This window comes from Ipomoea nil, unplaced genomic scaffold (genome assembly GCF_001879475.1).
Source record: "Ipomoea nil cultivar Tokyo-kokei standard unplaced genomic scaffold, Asagao_1.1 scaffold0176, whole genome shotgun sequence".
Taxonomy (NCBI): domain Eukaryota; kingdom Viridiplantae; phylum Streptophyta; class Magnoliopsida; order Solanales; family Convolvulaceae; genus Ipomoea; species Ipomoea nil.
Window position 1 is genome coordinate 1,825,670 of NW_017616604.1, and position 27,499 is coordinate 1,853,168.

Below are 27,499 nucleotides of genomic sequence, written 5' to 3' on the forward strand. Positions count from 1 at the left end.
GAGTGCCCATGAGTCAAACATCGCGGTCCTCTGCCACCGCGACCACCACGAGCCCCTCGACTACGATTACCGCCGCGCTAACCACGACCAGAAGTTGTGGACTGTCCACCATGCCAAGAAATGCCACCGGACTATCCACCTCGCCAGGAGTTACCGCCAGATTGTCTGCCACCGAGATGAGCTGCCATCGCCGCCGGACCACCCACTAGGGAATCAACCACCGGAGAGAATTCATCACCTCAGATAAACTGCTACGCCGTTAAGAAGTCGGAAAGTTGCTCGACCGTAACCGGTGTACCGGAGGTGAGCAAACTGGACGCCATCACCCGGAACTCCGGACACAAACCCCTAAAAACATACAGGTTCTGCTCATCCGGAGACACCGGCCTGCCCGCCATAGCCAACTCCTAAAGCAATACCTGAGCACGACCCAAATACTCGGAAGGAGAACTATCACCCTGACGAAGCCCTTGTAGCTGTCCAAGCAGGCCAAGAGCTTGAGCACGCGTGGAGGAACCGAACGCTCCTTCAACTGCCAGCCAAACAGCCCGCGATGTCGTCCGACCAACCACGAGATACATAGCTTCGTCAGAAAGGGAAGAGACAAGCATCGAAAGGATCGATTGATCCTGTTGTACCCATGCGGCAAACCCGTCGTTCACCACCGGAGGAGCACCATCATCGGCGAGAACGGTCGACGAGGGGCAAGTAATGGAACCGTCGACGTAGCCGAGAAGACCTTAGCCAAGGAGGAAAGGGACTGACTGAGTGCGCCCAAATAGAAAGTTACGCGAGGTGAGCTTGATCGAGACAAAGTGGTGAGCCGACGACATGGACGGCGGCGCCACCACCTGAGAAGATGTCGGAGTACTAGCAGTGACGGTGCGCTCAGACGAGGCACCGCACCGGTTTGATTGGAAGACGCCATCCAGGATTGAAATAGAGCAATTGATACCAGATGAGAGTACTGTGTTTGTAGTATGGTATTGATAACCAAATATCCACATAGTACAGAGATATATTATACATTCACATAGACTAGTAGTAGAGTTATACAAGGACATAACTATAGATACCTAATAAAGTACAGAAAAATGATTGCTAGTGGCTTCCCAACATTGTAGACCACACCCGCTTATATTCAACAACTTTAATCTCCGAAATAATCCATCTTTGGGTTCCATTTTCGATCATCAACAACACCATTATTACACAATTTGAGGTCCTCAAGCTTAGACAACATACTGACAACATCTATATCCTTCCATTTCAAAAATGTATCAAAGAGTTCCAACTTCTTAAGATTCGGAAAAAAATTCTCTAGACTCTGCATCCCCATAGAATGAATAGTTCGAAACTTCCCATGAAGATGTTTTCGTCCAACCACTAGTTCTTCTAGATTAGGTAAATAGACAAGGCTTTCAAACTAATTGGGAGCTTTGCATTTTTTTTAGATTAATTATTGTATGATCAGTAGTAACTTCCAATGTCCTTAGATTTGGAATTCCCAGGAACAACTCCTTTGTACAACCCCTATAATCCAAAGTTCTAATGCTCTCCAAATTATGATAAACTAATCTTGGAGGTACTACTGTAAGGACACCACTAACAAAGATATACCTTAGTTGAGGTAATCCCCAAATATCAAGGGGTTCACATGATGATGAATAACCATAAACTTCTAGTTTCTGTAGATTCCGCAACATGAACAAAGGCTGACAATGAATATTCAACTCAGAACGAATAGTTAACCATCTCAGATGCACTAGACCCACAATCTCCAAAAAAAAATATTATTGAGATTTTAGCAACGGAAATTGGCTATTTCGGCAGCTTAGCGTGGCTCGCTGAATGGTATTTTTATATAGGATTTTGGTAATTGTTATAGAGAGAACATAAAAGAAATAAAATGATTAGAATAGTAAACATAGAAATGATATTAGAGCAATAGAGCCTGGAAAGAAGGAGATAATGAAAGACTAAGATATAAATTATTAACTTACTTTTTACATACAAAATGAATGATAATTACGAAGCTTCAACCAGTAAAATAAATAGGTCAAAATGTAAGATGTTGATACTAGATTGTACAACACGGTCGAGTTTATGTTGAAGTCTTCATATTACCGTGCTTGTGTAGATGTGTGGTGTGTTGGTTGCATCTATCTGATATGATCTTCATGGATTAAGGATAACCACATCTTAAGTGCAAGAACAATATGAGAAAATTGGGGAGAAACACCTATCCCGCTAATTTACCCACAATGAACGTTAGAATTCAAGATATTTCGATCTAGAATTAGAACAAAGAATTGCTCCACTTTTGTGATGCCTCAATTCCAAACTCTTAAGCTCAAAAGCATTCTAAAGTCCCAATTTTCCAGGTTTCAAAGGTAATAATTGGGTTGTGAGGAGAGAGGCTCCTCACCCAACTTTCATTGCGATGATTTACACTCCAAGGACAAGCCAATCTAAACATAACCTTCTTCACAAGAGTGAGCCCTAGAAATGAGTTTTCCCCTTTTATGAAAAATCACATAACTAGCAATTAGGTGGGAGATTAATCTCCAATTCAAACCCCACAACCCACTACTCACGCTTATAAGACATAAACACAAATATCCAACAAGGACATAACACAAATAAAACAAAAGAGATGTCTTCAAAAACTTCTCTTAATGGAGAAATCCGAGTTGAGGTGGAACAATCCACTCTAATCCAAGTATGTAAGCTGAGTAGATGGATTCTTTTGAAGAAAAATAATCTAATCTAAGCAAGAAAGCTATCTGAAAAATTAGGAAAAAGTTCTTTGCTCTCCCCCACCAAATTTTAATACACAAGATTGGGAGCGTTGCACAGGCAATGGCACGAGCGTGTGAGCGCCCGTGTACGTACGGGCTTTCTCGCGCCCCGTGCAATGTATGTGCCCAAGAACGGGTCCCTACAGGTGCATGTCGACGTCGTGTGATGTCATCAGATAGAGACATAACTTGTCTTGGCTCTTGAACGCGATCCTTGTTCTTGATTATCCAATGATGCTCTCGATCATCTCAAGGACTCCTTAATTAGTGCTGCAAATCATCCAAAAATCTCCATTTTCTTCACTTCCCTTGCCATTGAAGATAAAAACACCTAAAAGAAGCAAAATAATACTAATAAACCTTATGCAATGCAATAAATGGTGCAAACTAAGCACAAACTTGGTTAAAGAACGAGGTAAAATGTGTACAAAAATACACTTATCATTATGCATCATGAAAATCGTACAAATTGACACTTATCAAACACTTAAATAGAAGTGAGAGACTCTCCACACATATTATGAACAAATACGGTTACAATGGGTCCCCTCGTAAGAGTAACCTACCCTGCCACAAGACCATTTACTAGCACATTATATTTCATTGTTGAGATACATACCGTAATCAACCTCACCCAATCCTCCTCAAACCCAAGCTTTCAAAGCATGCACTCCAAGATCAAAAGCCCCACCCGCCTGCCCAGTGCCCACCCAACTCTCACCTTAAATAACCAGTGGGCCTGGAAAAAAAATGAAAAAAAAAAGAAAGAGAAAACTTACTCATTATGAAAGTATAAAGGGTATTGTATATGTGTATAGTCTATCTCCACTCTTGTATCATTCTATTGTGAATACACTTACAGTGATCACTCATCAAGGGAACACAGTATCCACCTTAAGAATCATAGTTTGATGTGTGGGTAAAACCTCTGGGCAACATACCATTGGAATATGGTTAATAAATTAATGGTTGAAATTGATATAAATTTGGATTAAAATTAAGAAAAATAAGGATTCAAAAATAGAATCATATTTTCATTTTTTATTTTTTTTGGAAAAGTAAAAGTAGATATAGAAATCTGACCTTAAAATATATCAACAACAAATGTGTCATTTCCATACTCTTGCTGCTCGTTTTGTAAACGCTTAGCAGATGATTTAAGTGACTCTAAACAACCATTTAATAATTTGATTGATTTGAGAGTAATTATTTCTGCAAAACCACTAGGAATTTCTTTCAAAGCTATGTAACCAAGGACTAGTTTTTCAAGGACTGGAAAATGACTACTAGTGGCTTCCCAATATTGTAGAAGACTACTATGTATCGTCAAGAACTTTAAACGACGAAATCCTCCATCTTTGGGTTTCCATTTTTGATCCATAACAGCACCTATATTCAATGTGAGGTCCTCAAGCTTAGATAACTCACCAACAACATCCATATCCTTCCATTTTAAATTTGTATTAGAGAAACTTAACTTCTTAAGATTTGGCCAACAATTCTCCAGGCTTAGCATCCCCATAGAATAAATAGTTCTAAACTCCGGAAGTACGACATCATCAACCACTAGTGTTTCCACTTTATATAAATAGACAAGACTTTCAAACCAATTGGGAGCTTTGCATTCAATTAAATGATTAGTAGTAAGATTCAATGACCTTAGATTTGGGATCCTTAGGAACAACTCCTTTGTACAACTCCTATAATCCAACCTTCTAATGCTCTCCAAATTATGATGAACTGATCTTGGAGGAACTAGTGTAATGCCAGGCCAAACACAGAGATTCCTTAATTGTGGTAATCCCCAAATATCAAGGGGTTCACACGATGATGAATAAGGAACTTGTAGCTCCTGTAGATTCCGCAACATGAACAAAGGCAGATACTGAATATTTAACCCACAAGGAATAGATAAGTATCTCAGATGCACTAGACCCACAATCTCCAAGAAAATATTATGGACATTTATCTCCCCATCCAATACTGCCAATGCCCTTAAAAACTTAAAATGTGCATACACCCTCAACCGTCTTGAATTCCTGCCAAAATGCTCCCATTCACAATCATCAATCAGTGAAGAAGTGTTGGTAGTAGGAGTTATACTGTTGTAACTGCAAATTCTTGATTGGATGCTCCATGGTTGAGATATATGAGAAGAGTTTATTGATTGATTTCTCTTCCACCTCAAACAACTAATTATATCATAACCCTTCTTGAAACATAAAAGATTTTCTTTTTGGGCTTCTCTCAAAGCCAATTCACGCAAGACATCATGCATTTGATATCTATCATTTCTCTCTCCACAAATTAGAAGATTTCTATCCACAAGATCTTGAATGTTCCTCCTTGCCACACCTTCCAAGCTCTCATCAGATCTCAAAACCTTTAGAAATCCCTCTGAAACCCAAAAATCAACCATCCTTTGTTCAGAAACCACATAATCTTCTGGAAAACACCCAAATGACAAAAAACAAAGTTTAAGGTGATGAGGCATGAAGGTGTAACTCAAATCAATGATGTTCTCACCCTGCTGATTAGAATGATCTAAACTCAAAGCAGGGACACATTTTGCAATATGCTCCCATTCATGAATAGTTTGGTTGGAGTTTGAGAGGAGTCCAGCAACCACAATAATTGCAAGAGGTAATCCTTTGCACTTGTCTACTATCTCTCTACCAATTTTTTCAAATGTAGGGGACAGTAGAGTAATTGATCTCTTACACACCTTGCTCTGAAAAAGATTCCAACTTTCATTTGAATCCAAAAAACGCAATGTATGGCAAAAATTATTACCTGAATCAGCATACTCAGCCACATTTTTTTGCCGAGTGGTCAACAATATTCGACTTCCAATATTGTCATCCTGAAAACATCTCATTAAATCATCCAAGACATCTGTATTCCAAATATCATCTACTACGATCAAATACCTTCGATGTTTTAGAAGCCTGTATACTTGCTCAGCCAATTCGTAGTTGTGACTGGCCCCTGGGGCAAGAGAATGAAGCAGGCATTGGAACACTTGTGTTGGATTATAGTCCTGTGAGATAGTAACCCAAGCTTGACAATCAAACCAAGAAATGACTGAAGCATCTTCATAAATCTTTCTAGCTAAGGTGGTTTTACCGATACCACCCATTCCCACAATCGAGACAATTACTCGTTTTGAGGATTGCAGGCTCAGGTTGTCCATTATGGTGTTGAACACATCATCGCAGCCCACCATTTTGATTGCAGACTTTGAATCACCAACCATAATGTTGCCGCGTTCTGGCCTTGTAGGAGAAACGGGATTATTGTTGTTTTGTGAGTTGTTGGATTGGTGGTATGCATTCTTAACCTTCAACATCTCTTTCTTGATGTAAGATGTGAGGCTAATTCCTTGGATGAAGAGTTGACGAATCCTTTGTGTAGCCTGTATCCGTTGTTTCATGTATTTGTTGAGATAAGAAGCTCTCAGTTCTTGTCTGATTACACTTTCTGCTTCATACAACATATTCCTCCTTCTCTCTACCTCTTGCTCATCATCATCATCATCATCATCATCATCATCGTCTTCATCTTCATCTTCATCTTCATCTTCATCTTCATCATCATCATCATCATCATCATCATCACTATCTTGCTCATCATTATTATCATCACTCTCTTTTCCATAGAGAAAGAGTTGATGCTGCGTGCAAAAGGATTTGACCCTTTTGTTTATATGAGGCGGCATGCCTGATACCGGCAGAGTGAAGTGCTTCCCTAGAATCTCCATCACAGAATTGAAATCCATAGTTTCTAAGCCGTCTTTAATTGCTCGATTCAATATGGGGAGAAGCTTTTGAGCAGAGTGAAGCCTAAGCTTCATGGATTTCCCCAGGTAAAACAATCTCAATTGGTCTTCTATTTGGAACCTCAGTTCAACCGAGACATCTCTCAGTTGTGCTTCCAAAGCTTTGATTGTTTCATCACACTCCCCCACTTTGAAATCTTGTTCAAGAAAAGTTTGCAAGGAAGAAAGATTTTTGTAAAGTAATCTCACATTTGTTTTGTTGCGAAGAGGGAAGAGGGGTGTGGGTTGGAGGAAGTGTTGATGGAGTACTGTGTCCATTAAAATGGTTACAGCACCAAAAGCCGCCATAGCCAGTGATGTTGCAGAAGAGGTAATTAAAATGGATTTTGCAGAGAGGAGAGAAAGTTGAAATTGTAGAGATGAGAAGAAATGAGGAAGGAATTTTTGCAGACCAGAGTATAGGATAAACACAAGTTTTCTTTATTATTATTTTTTTATTTGGAAAAATAGAATTATTTTAGTGACCTTCATGAATTATTCCATCTGAGTTGGAAGCAACTAATCAAACAAGTCAACAACAGATGCTGAAATCTTGAGTGCTCCGTGCCCAAAATCTTGAGTGCTCAAACAGCCGGATTCAAGCTGGCTCTGATCTTCAAGCAGATTATTTGCTTGAACTACAACGATTGAAGACTCTCCATTGAAATGTTGGCATGTATCCTTATACCACAAGAGCCCGTCTTGACAACCAGCAGCATCAGAACTGGAGCGGACCTATCGATCTGCCTTTGGCCCGAAGCAGGCCCTCAAGAAGTTCATCAACCCAGATAACATCCCTCATCTCACCCAAACCATCCTCCAAAATCATCCCATCTAAAGATGCAGCGTTTTCATTATTATCAGTTTGGTTTTCTATCGTGCTTAAGTGTGCCACTTGCAGGGTTGGCTACAGAAGAAGATAGATAGAGAGAGAGCCCTCCACGGCGTCTAAACGGCGGAGTAGCCCTCCACGGCGTGGCTGCGGTGAAGCCGAAGCAGTGGCGCGTGCCTAGGCGTGAGGTCAACGAAGCTGGCCAGCTCTATGATTGATAATCTGTGGGTGGGAGAAGAAGATATATAATTTGTGGGTGTTCATGTTGAGCGAGAGTGGCATAAGTTCCAAAACAACTCAACTTAATCAACTTAGTTATTAATACTTCAATTTAGGGAGAATTAATAAAAATAAGCTCCACATCAATAATTACCGGTGCCATGTCAGCCGCGAAACCCGAAAACCTGCTAAATGGTCTAGGTGACAAATTTTTAACGGTTTGTGGATCGAAATAGCATATATGAAAGATTAAAGTGCGGCATGAAGAATCGCTTATGGTTCATGGTGCGGGATGACACTTCAGCATATAAATTTTATACACTAACACTAAACTAAATACTATAAAAATTTGAATAGTAAATAAGTTGAGTCAAGTCTTATTAATCGAATTCGACACATCAAATAAGACGGAAAGAGTATATAACCAAGAAAAAAAAAAACCGACAAAAGCAATTATGCCCAACAAATAACAATGTGTATTTTATATCACATAAAATGAGACGAAAGAAGTACATCTCTATTATTTACCTAATTATGGTATCACATAAAATTTTAAGTGACTCTACCATTGGTATATAAATACTATACACCATCAATAAATCACAATGTCACATGCATCATTAAAGGGAAAAGCCAATTGTGATCAAACTTTTTTTTTTTTTTAATTTACATAATAACTTTTTAAAAATTGATAAAATTATTTAATTAAAAATAAATTTTATTTTTTCAATAACACAACTAAATTAAATAAGTGAATAATAATGCAAGTGGATGAACAAGAAACATGTCTTCCTTTCACCTGGCCCATTGGTGCATGTTTCTTGACTTCTTGTTCATCCACATGCACGGCTACAATGATGTTAGTTTTTTTTTTTTTTTTTTTTTTTTTTTTTTTTTTTTTTTTTTTTTTTTTTTTTTTTTTGTGAAAAAAGCTAAATTATCCCCTTAAATTAGTTAAAGAAGGAAGAAAAAAGCAAGTACTCCTAAAAAAGACTTCATAAAAACACAAAAATTTATATTTTTTTAAAAAAATCAATGGACCCTTATCCCAATAAATTATTATTTGTTATAGTGAGTTATTGTTTTATTAGTAATTGAAGTGGTATTTTAGTAATAGTAGTAAGTTAGAATTACCACTATATTGTAAGTAAAAATTATTGAATGAAAGAACAATTGGAAGAATGCATGATTTTTTTTTTTTTGTTTTTCATCGCAACTGGCATTTCGAATTTTAATTGCCTTGTAATATGGTTAGTGGCTTAGTTTATTTTAGGCTAAAGTGTCATTCTGCACCATGAACCATAATTTAGAGGCATAAATCATAATTTTTTTTCGTCTAGAACTTTTTACAGGTTTCCTACAGGTTACTAGTAATAATATTACTGACATGGAATTTTTTATAGTTTTTTTTTTTTTTTTTTTGTATTTTTCTTCTTTCGCCATCGTATTTTTTTCATATTTTTCTTTTTTCTTAAACATATAGACTTGCTCTGCGTTTTTCGCTTCTCGTTTCTCCGATCAGGCCTGCTCTACGGAGTTTGGTATCGGAGAAACGAGAAGCGAAATACACAGAGCAGGCCTATACGTTTAGGAAAAAAAAAAAGAAAAAATACGAAACAAATTATAATACGAAGGTGAAAGAAGAAAAATACCAAAAAAAAAAATTAATAAAGAATTCCGTGTCAGCAATATTATTACCGGTAACCTGTAAAAAGTTCTAGACAAAGAAAAAATTATGATTTATGGCTCTAAATATCACTTATTAAAGATCATGGTGCCCCATGAATAATCAAGAATCGTTCATAGTGCGGGATGACACTTTAGCCTTGTAATTTTTGCATTTCCTCATTTTTAATCGGATTAACTGAATTAACCAACTGATGAAAAGGACTGACCGATTCAGCGATGAAGTCAGTCAGTAATAACAGATCATAGAGATGTTTAAAGAAAGAGATAACAGAACAAAGCAAAACAATTTTAGCCTCTATTTTATTATAATAAAGCTATTAATATGATGTTCCCCACCCAGGTTTGTATCTAAAGTTAATTAAATTATTGTTCCCAAAGCTAAGACCAGTTTGTGTTCTAATTGCACCAAGGTTGTACTCTTATATGGGAAGTTGTGAGTTTGAGCCTCACTCAGTAACACTCAATTTTTTTTTTTTTTAAATGGAATAAGTGTTAAATAGGCCACAGAACTATACACAAAATTGCAATTGGGTCATCGTAAGATCAATCATGCAATTGAATCAAAAGTGACATGCTTACCTATTAGTTACAAATGTGGCGGTTACCAAATTTTTACAAAATAAAATATTATTTTAATAATTTAAAATAAAAATTTATTAAAAAATAAACTTGCTCATCTCCGTTAGAGAAACCTTCTTTGTCTTTGACATGAGACGATGAACTTTTCATCTATGGAAAGGAGACGAACGGACTTCTTCGTCTCCATGCCAGAGATGAAGAAGGATTCTTTGTCTCTAGGTTGTTGTAGACGAAGACCGGTTCTTCGTCTCCTGCAACCTAGAGACCGTGATGAGCAAGTTTTTTTTTAAAAAATTATTTTAAATTATTAAAATAAATTTTTAAAAATGAGTGTGATTTCTCAACAACTCTTTAATAATTGAGATTCTTTATCTTTTTAGTTGTATGTCATGTATTTGTCTTGGTCATTGTTTTTTTCTAAAAACATAATAAGTTTCAATCTAGGTTATATCCCTGGTTTATGTCCCTTTTTTCTGTTAATTTTTTTATACCTTATGCTATAAAAGTTGTACTATATAATTTTTTAGACAAAAATATCCTACCGTTATAACTTTTGTTATCTTTTTTCCCATTATTATTACCATGCACATGTATACACAATATTTTTCCTTACATTCTTCAATGATAAGTTTGAATTCATTTATATTTTACTTAAATGTTATCATAGTTATATTTAATAATTTATTATTTTTATTATTCTTACTTCAATAATATTAATATAAATTCTACAATTATAAATAAATAAATAAATAAATAAATAAATATATATATATATATATATATATATATATATATATATATATATTTATTTATTTATTTATTTATTTATTTATATTATTTAAAAAATATCTATTTTAATATAACTAAGATTTTAACATTAAGGATTAATATTGGGCATATATTTGTGCACATTGGGCATATAAAATACCAGTTCAATAAATAATTGTGAATTCTTTATCATTTTTAGTTGTATGTCATGCATTTGTCTTGGTCATTGTTTTGTAATAAATAATTGTGACTTCCCAATAACTCTTCAATAATTGAGATTCTCTAGTATTTTTATGTCATCTATACCCTAAAAAGGCGACTCTTCTTACTACCTAGCTTGTTCTAGGGGTGGACATTTCTGGTTTCGGTTTCAGTTTTAAAAAAATTAAACCATTCGGTTTAACAATAGAGTTCGGTTTTGGTTCAGTTTGAAAAAGTTGGTTTCAGTTTGGTTTGGTTCAGTTTTGATGGAAGTCCACTATTTGAGCGTTTTCTTTTTTGCCTGACCGATTGTTCAGTTGGTTCATTTGGAGTGCCACTTAAAGTGTTTTGTTGACGATAAGATGAAGAATAATCCATCTACATAGTTAATATTTGAAAAATAAGAATTATTAAAACAAATGTTGGGACTTACGACTTAGAGTTGAGGTTTGAGGACTTGAGGAGTTAAAATTATTAATTATTATAGTATTAATTATTTATATATAATACTAACATTTTGTACGCGCGATGTGCGAAAATTTATTCCCAACATTCAAAAATTGGTAAATGCAAATAATTACAAGTTATAGTTCAAATTATATTTCGCAATTCCTTAAAGTAGTAAATTTTAATCATCGTATTTGAAACTTATAGAGATGAACAAAATTTATATTTTTTTTATTAATAATGTAAACAATTTTTATATAATTTATACTTTGTTTTTACAATAAATAAACAAAATATCTATAATACTAATCTAGTACCCGATTACGTATATTGGTGTGTGTTTGTGCCTATATATATATATATATATATATATATATATATATATATATATATATATATATATATATATATATATATATATAGGCGAGTTCAGGTGCGGCGGTGTCTTACGGTGCGGCATCACCAATAGTTCAACAAATATACACCACCAACGTTAGGAAAATACACCACAAAAAAACAGAGGAAAATTAGGTACGCATCACCAAACACACACCATTAGGAGTGAGTAAAAACACCATACACTGTTCGGAAATACACCATTGGGGGTGGTGAGATATATGCTGTATTTTTTTTTGGATCTGTTGTGTATTTTTTGATGTTTTATTGCATTTCATTGTGGTGTGTTTTCCTTACACAGTTGATGCACATTGTTAACACTGTTGGTGTATTCTGAAATTCCGCCGCATGGGAAGACCCCGCCGCATTTGAACTTTCTTTTATATATATATATATATATATATATATATATATATATATATATATATATATATATATATATATATATATATATATATATATATATATATATATATATATATATAGGCTTCGAATCTGGTGCAACCCCTATACTAGATGAGATCATGAGATCTCATGATATCCATTGATTCATTTTTCATAAATGGTTGAGATTATAAGAGATTGTGAAAGTAATTAAGGATATATTTAAATCAAAAGGATTAAATAGTAATTGTAGATATATGTTTAATTATGAATGGAGATTGATATTTTAAATTATTAGGAACCTTATCAATGGTAATAACTAATTATATTTTGTACATCTGAAATATTAAATTATAAGAAATTTTACGGCGGTGTGTGCGTGGGTGTGGAATGGTGTGTGCGTTTTATAGTTTGCCATGGTGTACACCTCCTGTTACAGAAAACCGCACACGCCATTCCACACCCGCGCACACACCATCGTAAAATTCCCTACAATTTAAAAAAAAAAAACACAATTAGCCCAATACTATATATACGTTTCGCACACGCCCGAAACTAGTAAAACACAAACCAAAATGTACATGCATGTATCACGAAACGCACATACCAAAACGCATACTTTTATGAAAAAAAAATAGCATATCATGGTGTATGAGCCCTGTTACAGTAAAATGCACACACCATTCCATAACCACGCACACACCGTCGTAAAATTCCAAAGAAAATTACTAAGAGAGAGAGAGAAATAATAATTAAGGAGAGCTGAAATAACGCTACAAATCTTTATAAACATGGAAATAAATGAAATGGAAAGTAATAAATATAGTGCTTAAGGACAAAAAGACCCATGCTGCATCTAAAATCAGTATAACATGGGATCCAAGTGGTAATCAATCTGAATCGTCAAAAAATTAAAATCAACGATCAGGGAGTGTGCTCACGGGCTCGGCTGACTAGGGGGTGTGCACCGGATTCAAAATCTCTCTCTCTCTCTCTCTCTCTCTATATATATATATATATATATATATATATATATATATATATATATATATATATATATATATATATATATATATATATATATATATATAGAGAGAGAGAGAGAGAGAAAACAGTTCAGGTGTGAATTTCAGGTATCATGTGCACTTGTGCACTCATCCTGGCCGTGCATTTAGGTTGATCGATGGCCATAAATTAGTGAAATTAGTGTGCATTGTGGCCAGGTGCACCGCGCCCCATCTATCATTAATGGTAGTGTGCACCAGAAAATTAACCCCTCTCTCTCTCTCTCTCTCTCTCTCTCTCTCTCTATATATATATATATATATAAAGATTATATGATAACATGTGCTTAGATGAAAACGTAAGAACACATCATGTGCATCCATCTAATAATTTTTTAATGGTCTAGATTAGATTAAGTGTGTGCGAACGCGCATTAAATGTGTGCAAATGTGATTTAGTGTGTTTTGCACACATTTAATGCGCGTTCGCACACACTTAATCTAATCTAGACCATTAAAAAATATTCGATGGATGTACATGATTGTTCTCACGTTCTCACCTAAGCACATGTTCTCACTGGAACCTTACCATATATATATATATATATATATATATATATATATATATATATATATATATATATATATATATATATATATATATATATATATCGCAGCAAATGTTTATTTCTTCTAAAATGTAATACTCTTGAAGAAAAAATGTAATACATCTATATTTTGATTTAAAAGTATTACAGTACATTTGTTTTAGGACCAATGTAATACTTTTACATGTACTTTTGCCGTTGAGAATAAAGAACATTTGTGAAAATTTAAGTTAGAGAATTAAGGATTTAATATATACATTTACAAGTGAAGAAATCGACTCGGATTCTCCAAATGCATCCAACCACTAAAAACTCCGAAAATATTTTTCACAAATTATTTTTTGGGTTTCCAAACGGACACTTATTTTATATTGAGAAATTTGAAATATGCATTGTGAACTTGTTTAGATTTTCAAATTTAAATTATTAGTAAAAATAAATAAATAATTATGTGCGCAAGAGAACTAGCTAGAGAATGTTTGAGATCTCAAACCGAATCAAATCAAATTCAAGCCGAAATTGAACTATTTCAAATTGAACTGAAACCAAACCGAACTAAAATTTGAAACTAATGGTTCCATTTTTTCAAAATTGAAAAAACTGAAACCAAATCGAACTCGAAAAAAAAAATTGAACAAAAAATTGAAATGCCCACCCCTAGTAATACTCATACTGAGAAATGCAATACTTCCTCTATCCCATTTTGTCATCCAGTTTACTATTTATTGGTCAAATCGATTTTCTCTTCATTGTGTATTTTCTTTGGGAATTCTAATTATTTTTAAATTTAATTTTTAATGTGATAACCCGAACCGAAATGCCCACCTCTAAGCATTACATTTTCATATAAACCCAACCCGATCTATCTCACGAATAAACAGTATCACACAAATGTAACCCAAACATTTTATAAAGTCACCCAAATGGCAGAAATGCTAACCCTCGAAAGTTTCCGACACTACTGGAAATTATGGAATTTCCGACCACCTGAAAGTGATCTTAAATCAAGTTGATACCAAAAAGTGGTCGGAAATAGCAACAAAGGTTTTTCCGGATACCAAAAGTGATCGGAACAAGACTTTCGACTTGATTTAAGATCATTTTCAGGTGGTTGGAAATTCCATAATTTCCAGTAGTGCGATCAGCATAAGTAAAAATTGACCAATAGAAAACAGAATCTCAAGAACCAATGGGAAGTAATCCACAACTAAGCCTCAAATGTTTTAGAATGATACTCATATGCCTTCATCCACAAAAACCTATCATCATTTTCAAATCACTAATCCCTTACAATTATTCATACAAAACATCTCATCTATGTAGGGATGTCGATTTAGTCGCAAATTATGCTGTGCAACCGAATGCACCTTGCAAGGTGCATATGGTTGCAAAACGGTGCCGTTTTGGTTAAAAAAACACACGTCCCACTTAAAGAATAAATCAGGTTCGATTCCCGGCAATAGCATTTTTATATATCCAGAAATTCATAACTATATATCCACAAATTCATAACTATATATCGACAGTGAATGAATGAAGTAAAAATCCACAATGAATGAATGAATGTCATAACTATATATCCATAAATTCATAACTATATATCCACAGTGAATGAATGAAGTAAATATCTACAATGAATGAACTAAATATCCACAATGAATGAACTAAATATCCATAAATTCATAACTATATATCCACAAATTTATAACTATATATCCAGAAATTCATAACTATATATCCACAATAATGCTATTGCCGAGAATCGAACCTGAATTTTTGTTTTTAAAGTGGGACGCACGTTTTTAGTCAAAACGACATCGTTTTGCATCGTATGCACCATGCGCATGGTACATTCGGTTGCACAGCATAACTATTGCGATTTAGTCCTGAACCAATGGGCTGCCCCAATAAGCCCTAAAAATTGCAGGGCTAAAATCCAAAAAGTTCAATCCAATAAAAAAGTAAGCTCATTGGGTTGGCCCGACTCAATCCTATCGAGTTATTGGATTGAGTCGGGCCAACTCATGGATTGTTGAGCTGACCCGTGTAATATCCAATCATTATTGGATGGACCATAGTCCATACAACTTGTGTGGACCATGAATATAGGATACACTTTTAATATACTAAATGTACATTATTTGTGTATTGAAGGTACATTATTTGACAGTATATATAAAATAATGTACTTTTATAAACTAAACACATTATATATACACTACACACACACACACACTATATATATATATATATATATATATATATATATATATAAATTGTGGGAGGTTCCCGTGCGGTTGTGCGGTTATTAATGTGCGTGAGATTTGTACTCAATGTGCGTGAGTGTTGTGTCTAATGTGCCTGAGATTTGTACTTAATGTGCGTGAATGTGTAAAATGCAGCAGAAAATATGGATATCAGCTTCTTCCACATCCCCAGTAAAATGCAGCAGAAAATATGTTGGCCTGTGCTTATTCGACATCTGAGATGGTTGCTGATGCTCTTTTTGTTCTATCCAAGATGAAAGATTTGAATCTTCAAGTTTCAATAACGACATATAATAGTGTGTTGCTCTGCTTTACTGATGTTTACAATGAAATAAAAGCTTCCCAAAGTGAATACACAAATTCTATCCTTATCAATGGTCTATGCAGACCGATCTTGGTGCGAGAATCTGGAACTTCTGTTGTTTGCCTCAATTCCAGATTGTTGAAAATTCTCTTATTACTCACGCACATTAAGCACAAATCTCACGCATATTAAGCACAATAATATGGCACATTAAGTACAAAACTCACGCATATTAACATGACGCACATTAAGTACAAATCTCAAGCATATTGAGCATAACACTCACGCACATTAAGTATAAACCTCACGCACATTAATCCACCGCACAACCGCACGGGAAGCAACAAATGCACCTGATCCCTTCCATATATATATATATATATATATATATATATATATATATATATATATATATATATATATATATATATATATATATATACAGAAAAGCATTTGAGGCTGGAAGTACATATATAGCCTTTTAAAACGAGGAATAGAAACATCGTGAGACTCATCATAGTTCACTCTCAAATAGAGACCAACATCAAACGGTTACTCAATAAATCAATAAGAATGACAGAAGCAATCTTACTCATCAACAAGATACATAATACCATAATCAATCAAGGAATAACATTAATCATGCTCATAAGCAATAGAAAGTCAAGGATCGCATTCAACGATACGTTCCAAGTCCACGCAGGACATAGCCAAACCAAGACATTCATCGTGGAGTCATCGCAACGACCCGAATCATAGTGGACCAGTGTGGAGGGCTCCAAATCATCAATCACATACCATAGAGTCATCGCAACGACTCGAACCACAGCCCAGTGGAAACAGATCTAGCAACTTTAAGTGTATACACACCCTATTGGGATTCCAAGCCCAACGGGTTAGTTACCTTCTCTAGCAACGGGGATAAGTTTCCCAAGTTGCCCAAAAATCATAAGTATCAAACGGCAACTCGGAGCTTTAAACCCACTACTGGATCAGTTCACAATGGTTGATCGGGGCTTTAAACCCACCACCGACCTGTCAAGGGCTTCCCACACCAACATGACCCATTGCAAATAGAGCCAGAGGTCCGCCACACATATCAGTAACACATAAGTCCCCACACTGTCCATGTACTATTCCACCATATCAAATCCATCACAACAATTCCGCATCTCAACAAGAGTCAATACACACGGAATCTTGAGATACAACAAGGCATATATTCCACACGAAGTGTGTATATCAAGAGATAAGCTCAACAATAGCTTAATCAAGGAATAATCATGATAAGGTATAACATTTGTACAAGCTCATAATCATAGGTTCAATCGAAGGAATTCAAGAAAGAACATGAAGGAGACATTTCAACGTATTCCACAATAACGAAAGACTTCAACTCAAGAGACCACAATGATTGGTAGACACAAGTCACCAATCCTCATCAAGAATAGGCATGATCGATACAAGGAAATCACATACTAGTACCAATAACAACGTAGCTAGCATGCAATTCATCAAGGCAATCATAAGGGCTCAAACGAACATCATAGACTTCATTCCAATCCAACGAATCACAAGGTTGGATCACATACATGATTCAAGACTCACAAATCCTATCATGGGTACTTAAGACATCGTTCTAGACTTACAAAACATCAATCAAGACACACAAGTGCACAATGGATAAATAAAACGGAGGCCAACATACAACGTACTAGTGGGCGGAACGGTGGGTGGACAACCTCCTATCGTTCCCCCTGCTGTGTACCAGTGGGTGGAACCACGGGTGGACATCCACCCGTCGTTCCCCCTACTGTGTACCAACATCACCACCCGCGGGTGGACAGCCACCCACTGTTTGCTCGCGGGTACACATACCTAGGGCACAAATTTCCTTTGGGAAAAAACATCAACATTGCCAAATTAAAGTCCAAGACACCCAAAACCTCACATTCAACAATAAAGGGACTTGAACACATGAATAGCTCAATGAATAGCATTTATGAACCCTAGATACAACCTCTAAACATGCATAAACACAATATTATGCATCAAATCACTCATGAACATCATTAGAGTAACAAGAAATAATCATAACAAGTATAAAATAGGTTTTGTAGAGCATGGGTTACCTCTTAGTTCAGCAAATCACCACAAGCACTTCTACATCAACCTAGCCTCTCAACATCTACTTGATCTTCATCAAACTCCGAAAACCCAACAAGATAGAAGAGAGATTTTAGAGAAATAGGAAGGAAATCTTGAATAGAAAAGGTGTAGGAAGATAGATCTTACCACTTCTAGCCTTGGAGTGTTAGAAAGTTGGAGTCTTGGCTTGGATCGATCTCTTGAAGAAATGTGAAGATGAACTCAACGGTTTTCTTGGAGAGAAGGAGGAGTGGATAGCAAGAAAGAAGGGTGTAGAGAGATGGAGAATCCTGAAATGTGTTGGGGGTGCCTTGGCTAGGGTAGGGCTTTTAAGTTAGAAATTTGTGAAGAGACGAAAAGGGCCCCTTCTTCTCAAAAACAAATTAGGAGGACAACAAAGTCTAGAGTACAAGGAATAAAACATAAGGTCTACCCATTGACCAAATTAAAATGCTAAGGGATTTGGTTTGATTTGGTCAAACTAGGTCCATTAACTAATTTCAATGGGGAATTAAGAAAAGAATTATAAGGCCACAAGGAATTAATTAAGAAATTAATTCGGGTTTAAGGAGTGAATTTCCGGGGTGTCACAACTTATCATTATGCATTATAAAAATAGTACAAATTGACAGTATACTTATCAAACACCGGAGGAGCCCCACGCGCAACTCTCACCCCATGGATGTGCCGTCTCTCTTCGCTTCCTTAAAGAGAAGTGAGAGACTCTCCACACATATTATGAACAAATACGGTGACAATGGGTCCCCTCGTATGAATAACCTGCCCTGTCACAACACCATTTACTAGCACATCATATTTTATCGTTGAGATACATACCATAATCAACCTCACCCAATCCTCCTCAAACCCTAGCTTTCAAAGCATGCACATCAAACGGCGGCAGTCGGACGCTGGCAGGTATCGTCTTCTCCGACGAATTTCCACAGATCCGGCCAAGAAAAGGGTAGGGAAAAAAAAGAGATGTAAAAAGACTAAAATACCCCTATTATTTTAACTATTAAAATTTTCTAACGAAATTCGGTCTGCAATTTGGCTGGAGTGACGAAAATTGATAAAAATTGCATAGTTAAAGTACTAAATTAACAGTTTTGAAAGTTGTGGACTGCAATTAACAGGACCCTTATAGTCACAGGACCAAAATTGAAATTTACTCATCAAAAATGGTCTCTCAACTATGTAAAATTTTACTTATTTTAATCATCCATTACTTATGTTGATTGTTGAGGACTAAATTAAGTACATTTTTGCATAATCAAGAACCATTTTGGATGAACTGGAATGAGGACCAATATGAGAATTACAACATTTTTTTTTGAAACGTGAGAATTATAACATAGACACATAGTTGAGAGACATTTTAGGTATTATCTCATAATAATATTCGTATAGTATTACTACTCTGGCTTGTGTTTAGTCTTGGTTATCTGTGTATAATGAATGATAGTAACTTGATGGCTTCCCAACAACTATTGATTCACACTATTCAGCATTGTTAGATGCAAATATAATTGGGAGGAACTCCTAATCAAGTTGGTCACACAATTAGCTAGATAATCATAAGGTACGTACATATTTTACAATGACAAAGTCACTAAAATAATTACACAATAATAAGATAACATATTGTTAGTTGCGTTGTAAGGCACCTTCGTCGTTTCTATTTTTTATTTATTTTTAATGAATGCTTTTGACTTCCTAACAAGTATTGATTCAGAAAATATATATTGCCACCTTTCACTTTGTTGTTTTATTTGGGTGAGGCAAACTGGAACATAGGACACTGATTTTTTACCGTGTTGGTGTGCTAATTGTGCGTGCAGTATTTATTATTGTATCAGATCCTTAATAGGCTAAAATACATACATTCCATCCGTGAATATTATTCATAGAGACTGGAAGCCAAAAAAACGCAAATTATTCTGTGGACTCGGGTCTATCTTGTAAGGTGGATCTGAGTTTAAAAATACACAATTTATATATTGTATGTTCATAATTTACTTATTGAATATTCACAAATTTTATATACTGAATATTCACATTTTACATACCGAATGTTCACAATTTACATACTAAATATTCACAATTTACATACTGAATATTATGATATTAAGATTTGTGAGTTTGGTCTTGCCCAGACAAACTTATGTATTGAGGTGGGCACATAAGATGTTGATATATACTGGATTGTACGTACCGCACGGCCGAGCTTGTGTTGATGTCTTCAGATTATAGTGCTGGTGTAGATGTGTGGTGTGTTGGTTGTATCTTGTTGGAATTTTTAGCTAAAAATGGCATTTTGAGTGATTATTTTGTGGTACAAATATATGTGGGTCCACTTCCGATTTGGGTCGGGTCAAAGTGGATTCGGGTTCTTCGTAGTGAGACGAAGAATTTGATATAATGTACGCTCAAAATGGGTAATAGGTGAATGAGAAATTGATTCTCAATGTGAACCTATTTGAGAGAAGCCGAAATCTTAAGCTAATTGCTAATTAAATTAGCAATTCGTTATTAAGCTTGTTTCGTTGTACACGAGGTGTGCAAGAAAGTAAGCTTGATTAAGCTTAAGTGTTGTGGTTAAGCTTTGATAGCTTAAAGAATGATTAAGCTTGAAAGCTTAATTAGTGAATTGGGAAAGTGTACTTTCGTGCTATGCTTTGTGCATGGACGAAAGTTGTGCATGAATTGAGCTTAAGCTTTGGATTCCAAAGTAGCTCATTTCGTGCTGTGGATTCGGTGTGCACGAATCAAATCTTATATGCATTGATTCGTGCTGCACCGTTTCGGTGCTTGCGGACCACTCGGGTGTGGTTTCCGGTCCCAATTCGTTAAACCTTCGGGTTTCTACGGACTTCTCGGTCACTCAGATATTTTGAAACGGGTCGTTGTGGTCGGTACGAATTAATCGCGTATTAAGTTCGTGACCGTTGGAATTATTACGATAATAATTACGACCGTTTCAAACGTTATTATCCAATTATTAAATTTTGAATTTATATTGGTTAATGGCCATGAATATGCTATTTAATTCCTCTATCCCTACAAATACCTTGGGTGGTTGGCAGAATTTTTGGGCACATTCTTGTTGAAACTCTCAAAATCTTTCTTTGTTTTCTCTCTACTCTCATCTCGTTTACAAAGGGAAATTTCTGCCAACATCTTCTGAAAACATCGGAGTGCTCAACTTGTGTTCTAGTTCGCCGGGCTTTGGGTTGGAGTGCTCAAACGCCAAAGTCGTAGTCCGTTTTATCCTGGGAGACTGACGCCACAACGATCCTAGCACCCTCGGGAGGTGGCGAATCGGTTTTAAGGAGAGTGTGTGTACACACGACTCGGGCTTCATCTGCTTCTTCTTGTTTCTTCGCGTTGGGTTAAACCTCAGGTTAGAAACCCGTTCTTATTTTATTTCGTTCTTGGTTTTGGACCAAGTGGTGGGATTAATCTTAGAAAGATTAAATCCTTGTACTAGTTTCGTGCTAGTTGTGGTGGGATTAATTTCGTGGAAATTAAGTCCCGTGTACTAGTCTCGTACTAGTTGTGGTGGGATTATTTTGATAAAATAAATCCCTAGTTGGTTAATATATATACGAGGTATATATATATGTAATTTTGGTTTCGTACCAAAATTGTTTGGAATTAATTTTCTATAAATTAAATTCCATTTTTCGGGACATATATATATTTTATATATATTTTGTGTATCGATTTATTCACTAATTTCCAACAATCTTAAAATCGATTAATTTTTGGTGAATAAAGTCGATGGATTCCACGAGTGGTGGAACCGTGAATGTTGCTCGTGGTGCACATTCATTTGGTCGGATCGGCAACGTAGTTGCACAATCCGGAACCCCGGTGAACTTTGGTTCGGAGACCGGTGGTGGCATCAAAGGGTATATCCCTACGATGAAGGTACATGGGACGGTACCTTGTGGATTGGTCGAAAGACCAAGGAAATTCACAGAGTTGAATTTCGAAGGGTTGCAACTTAAAGTGTTGTTCAGCCTAGTGGTTCTTGGCATGTCATGGTTCTTGACCGAGATGGTTCCTAGTGGAAAGGAACATGAGTCTAACGCTCAAACCGTTAGCATAGTAAGGATTTGGAAATATTTGGTTTTCCTATGCCTAAACTATGTTTTGAATGGTTTGTGTGACTCATTGTGGGAATCTTTGGACCTGAAGTATAATAGTGATGACGCTAAGGCAAAAATGTTTGTCGTTAGCCGATTACTTGAATACAAGATGGTGGATTCCGGGATCGTCCTAAGTCAAGTTGACGAAGGAATGATCGTGAGTGAAGCCTTTCAAGTGGAATCTGGTATCCATTTGTTGCCTTTGGGCAGAAAGGACTTCAAGAAGCAATTCCACGGAAAATGCTTGAATGGCTTAACGGCCATAGTGGTATGTAACAAACGTGTTGCATGGTTGAAATCTCGTAAAGGACTTCGGTTCTAGATTTCAAGTATAGTCAATTTGTCAAAATTGGGATGGCTATATAATCGTGAGCGTCAAAGCTCAAATGTGTTGAATATTTTAAATAATATTCTTAATACGATTATATAAGCTTGATTCAACTAGTTGGAAAATTTGGTTGATATAATCTTGTTAATTGTGTGAAAATTAACTTGATTAAAGATACCAAATTGTACTAGTATGAAATTAATTTGTGACAAATGACAGAAGTGTTGGGACTACAAAATAAATCTTGAACCACCTAACTTGCGAGTAATGGTGTAATGATTTATAAAGTTGACACTATTGTGGATTAAGACAAGGTTTTGTCTAATTTTTTGGAATGAAGGCAAGGGTTAATTACTAATTGGGCTATAAGCTCGGTGTAATAACCGTAATTAATAAGAACATTATTAATTGGTCTTGCCTGGTTGGGTCTTCGTGTTTGTGGCACGGTAGACAAGGTCATGGTAATTTTGAATCTATACGTAGATTAGTTAGCATAGACCACATTCCAAATTTAATGATAAGCACAAATATGATATTTGTGATGTGGCAAAACCACCGAGAAGTGAAGTGCACATCTCGGGTCTGAGAAGTGCTAGAAGCACCTCTAGGCCATGTGATCGAGAAGTAAACATACGTTTCGGTCATAGGCGAGTTATCGAGAAGTGAAGGTACGTAACCTTTCGGGTATCTTCGGGTGACATCTTGGATGTACTTCTCGGAGTATCAACGATAGCACTCGATTGTGCTAAGTGAATTTTGCTTAAGAGCAAAGATGAAGCCGTTGATAAATTCATTCTTTATAAGAATGAAGTGGAAAACCAACTTAATCGGATGATTAAGAAGGTTAGAAACGATCGATGTAGTGAATATGAAACACCTATTGGTGATTTTGCGTAAGCGATGGTATCGTACTCGAGCGTACGACACAGTATTCACCTCAATCGAACGTTGTTGCCGAACATAAATATCAAGACGTTGATAAGTTCGGGTCTACCTCAAAGTGTGTGGGGTGAGACAAGACTTTGGACAAGTAAGTACCTTTTAAATAAGGTTACCCGCGTGAAACTCGATAAGGCTTCTTATGGGTTATGGGTACGTAGGAAGCTTTCCTACTAATTCCTGAAATGTGGGGGTGTCTTGCCAAAGGCGTTTTTTGGTTCTTAGTACACGAGTCCTATGTTCTGGACGTACATAAGAACACGATAAATTGAATCAAGAAATTCGTTGCTCTTTGAGAATGTATTTCTGCGAAGGTTCAATGAATGGACCTAGCACGTTGAAACGAACGTTCGACGTAGCTGTGGTTGGAGGGTATGAAAGAGAACCCGAGCTCGAAGCTAGACGTAGCAAGAGAGCTAGGATTTGAAAAATCCTTTGGTCCATATTTTCTGACGTACATGTTAGAATGTGATGCGCATATTCTAACTTGTTTACTAGAAAATGAACCAGATTTTCTGACACAGTTGTTAGAAAATGAGCCTCGAACGTATGTAGAAGTGGTGACTTCTACAGATGGACCAACATGAGAGAGGCTACCGAGGTGAAGTAGATTCTATCTTAAAGAATCATACTTGAAACTGGTTGTTCTTCCTCCGGGTTGTAAAACCTCTGGATCTTAGTGGATCACGTGTCGGAAGATAAAAACTGGTTGGTTATATTGAAGTAAATGGCTGGGCGTGTAATTGTAGATTACATGCAACGCGAGAGCCACGGTTACTTCGATATATATTCTCTTGTGATGAGAATGAAATCCATTAGAATGATACATGCCAAAGCTGCTTAGCGAGACTTGGAAGTTCATCAAATGGATGTGGAAAATCACTTTTTTAATAGACATGGAACGACCTGAGGGTTTTGTGGTTCCGCGCTATAGAAAGAAAGTGTGTGATTGGTGAAATCATTGTATGGTTTGAAACAATTGCCTAAGCATTGGCACGTGAAGTTTGATCATGCAATGATAACCAATGAGTTTAGTATAAACGAAAGTGAAAAGTGTGTCTACGTAATGGATACGATAGACGGTGATATCACTATTTGTTTATACACGATAAACTCACCGTGGGTAGTAACGATCAGTTGATCAAATCTACCAGGAATATGTTAAATTTGAGATTTGACATGAAGGATGTGAGTTTGGCAGATTTAATCTTCGGGATTAAAAGCGTGAGAAGACCGTATGGTCTCGTGTTAAGCCAATCTCATTGTGTTGATTGAATCCTTGCAAAGGATGATAATCAAGTGGCTTGGACACCGTTAGATACTAACGTACAACTAGCCAATAATCACAGAGATTGTATTTCTCATGGAGAATAAATTCAGATTATTGGTAGTTTAATTGTATCAAATGGGTGGTACTACGCCGGATATTGCCTTGCGGTTAACAAACTCGGTTGACATACGAGTAACCCTAGTGATACGCACTAGAAGGCAATAATGGAAGTTATGAGATACTTAAGGTATGCTCGTGACTTTGGACTACACTACGTGGGATATGTACCTGTAAAAGGACGCTAAGTCCATTGAAGGCTACGTGTTTACGTAGGCCAGTGCAGTTGGTTGTATGGAAATTCTCGAAACGATTTGTGATAGCTAAGATCCATGACGGGATCAAAGCTGAGAGCCTTACACTCGTGTCGCGAGCGAGTAGGCCGAATGGCTATGCCATTTTTCGAGAATGTTCCTAGAGATAAACTCGTACCTCCAATTTGTGTGCGTTGCGATAGTCAAGCCAAAATTGGTTAAGTACAGAGTTAGATGTGGAATGGTAAGTCTAGACTTATAAGTCGTAGACATAATACCATTAAACAATTTCTCACAACATGGGTTATCTCTATTGACTACGTGATGTCAAAAGATAACGTAGCGGCCGCTAACTCGCTAACCCGAGGGTAAGCAAATGGTTGTTGAGAAATTGACACAAGGAATGGGTTTGAAGCCCTTGGAATAAAAAAAGTTCTATAGTGGACACCCAACCTAGCTGGCACCTAGGTTCAATGGGACAACTAAATTATGGAACGAAGCGTGTCACTGTGGGGGTCTCGGACTCCCTACCATTCCTCGTAAGAACAGTGACTCCCGCACGAGGCTAGCATGTTGATGCTTTAATGATTCGAATGTCGGTTGACATGTGTGAGTATGCGGGATACTCGATAAAGAATCACCTATGTTAGAGAGAAGTGGGGTCGCTTCAAAGGAGAATTTATGGGCTCAATTCTTTAGAAACTCTCGCAGAACCAGGAAAGTGACCCATGACCAAAACGGGCACACCCATGAGAACAGAACAAAGGTTGGAAAGTTCCTGTGTGGGATATGTCATCGTCTACACAAACGGCAGTTGGTTCAAAGACATCAAGTTCTACCATACAGCTAGTAGAGTAAACATATTTTCACAAGGTAAGGTTCAAAGGGTAACACCTACCTATGCTATGCAGGGATCGACCGTTGAGCACGTTCATGTCGATTTTTCCTCGTCCCGAAAATCAATTTTCATTCATGTGGGGGATTGTTGGAATTTTTAGCTAAAAATGGCATTTTGAGTGATTATTTTGTGGTACAAATATATGTGGGTCCACTTCCGATTTGGGTCGGGTCAAAGTGGATTCGGGTTCTTCGTAGTGAGACGAAGAATTTGATATAATGTACGCTCAAAATGGGTAATAGGTGAATGAGAAATTGATTCTCAATGTGAACCTATTTGAGAGAAGCCGAAATCTTAAGCTAATTGCTAATTAAATTAGCAATTCGTTATTAAGCTTGTTTCGTTGTACACGAGGTGTGCAAGAAAGTAAGCTTGATTAAGCTTAAGTGTTGTGGTTAAGCTTTGATAGCTTAAAGAATGATTAAGCTTGAAAGCTTAATTAGTGAATTGGGAAAGTGTACTTTCGTGCTATGCTTTGTGCATGGACGAAAGTTGTGCACGAATTGAGCTTAAGCTTTGGATTCCAAAGTAGCTCATTTCGTGCTGTGGATTCGGTGTGCACGAATCAAATCTTATATGCATTGATTCGTGCTGCACCGTTTCGGTGCTTGCGGACCACTCGGGTGTGGTTTCCGGTCCCAATTCGTTAAACCTTCGGGTTTCTACGGACTTCTCGGTCACTCAGATATTTTGAAACGGGTCGTTGTGGTCGGTACGAATTAATCGCGTATTAAGTTCGTGACCGTTGGAATTATTACGATAATAATTACGACCGTTTCAAACGTTATTATCCAATTATTAAATTTTGAATTTATATTGGTTAATGGCCATGAATATGCTATTTAATTCCTCTATCCCTACAAATACCTTGGGTGGTTGGCAGAATTTTTGGGCACATTCTTGTTGAAACTCTCAAAATCTTTCTTTGTTTTCTCTCTACTCTCATCTCATTTACAAAGGGAAATTTCTGCCAACATCTTCTGAAAACATCGGAGTGCTCAACTTGTGTTCTAGTTCGCCGGGCTTTGGGTTGGAGTGCTCAAACGCCAAAGTCGTAGTCCGTTTTATCCTGGGAGACTGACGCCACAACGATCCTAGCACCCTCGGGAGGTGGCGAATCGGTTTTAAGGAGAGT

The 27,499-nt window shown here is 36.5% G+C and overlaps 2 protein-coding genes and 1 long non-coding RNA gene across 6 annotated transcripts in view; 1 reads left to right on the plus strand and 2 right to left on the minus strand.

Moving 5' to 3' along the window:
* Positions 1–1,598: 1,598 nt before the first annotated feature.
* Positions 1,599–17,226, plus strand: LOC109177023. The gene is made up of 3 exons (XR_002053497.1): positions 1,599–1,746; positions 14,891–14,895; positions 17,217–17,226. It is a non-coding gene; the product is annotated as an uncharacterized LOC109177023 (long non-coding RNA).
* Positions 2,715–27,499, minus strand: part of LOC109176945 (disease resistance protein RPP13-like) — a 126,980-nt gene continuing 102,195 nt past the window's right edge. The window contains exons 2-3 of one of the 4 annotated variants that reach the window (XR_002053490.1): positions 3,421–3,540; positions 2,715–3,132 (exon numbers count right to left, since the gene is read on the minus strand). The gene's annotated coding sequence lies outside the window, so the exon portion shown is untranslated. Of the gene's footprint in view, positions 3,133–3,420; positions 3,541–19,301; positions 19,372–27,499 lie in introns of those variants that run through there. The other 3 variants (XR_002053493.1, XR_002053492.1, XR_002053494.1) reach the window with 3 other exon arrangements.
* LOC109177000 (putative late blight resistance protein homolog R1B-13) lies at positions 3,662–23,266 on the minus strand. Its single transcript, XM_019326349.1, has 6 exons — positions 23,261–23,266; positions 18,412–18,416; positions 17,856–17,868; positions 5,595–6,297; positions 3,885–5,198; positions 3,662–3,729 (listed from the first exon to the last, which is right to left on the minus strand). Exons 3-5 carry the CDS (start codon positions 17,862–17,864, stop codon positions 3,886–3,888), a joined length of 2,025 nt encoding a protein of 674 aa, XP_019181894.1. The 5' UTR covers positions 17,865–17,868; positions 18,412–18,416; positions 23,261–23,266; the 3' UTR covers positions 3,662–3,729; position 3,885.

Excerpts from the sequence above, each read along its gene's own strand:
- LOC109177000 (XM_019326349.1), bottom strand. Across the intron at positions 5,199-5,594 it reads GGCTGAGTATGCTGATTCAG|AGGGATTTCTAAAGGTTTTG; the intron begins GTAATAATTTTT and ends TTTGGGTTTCAG.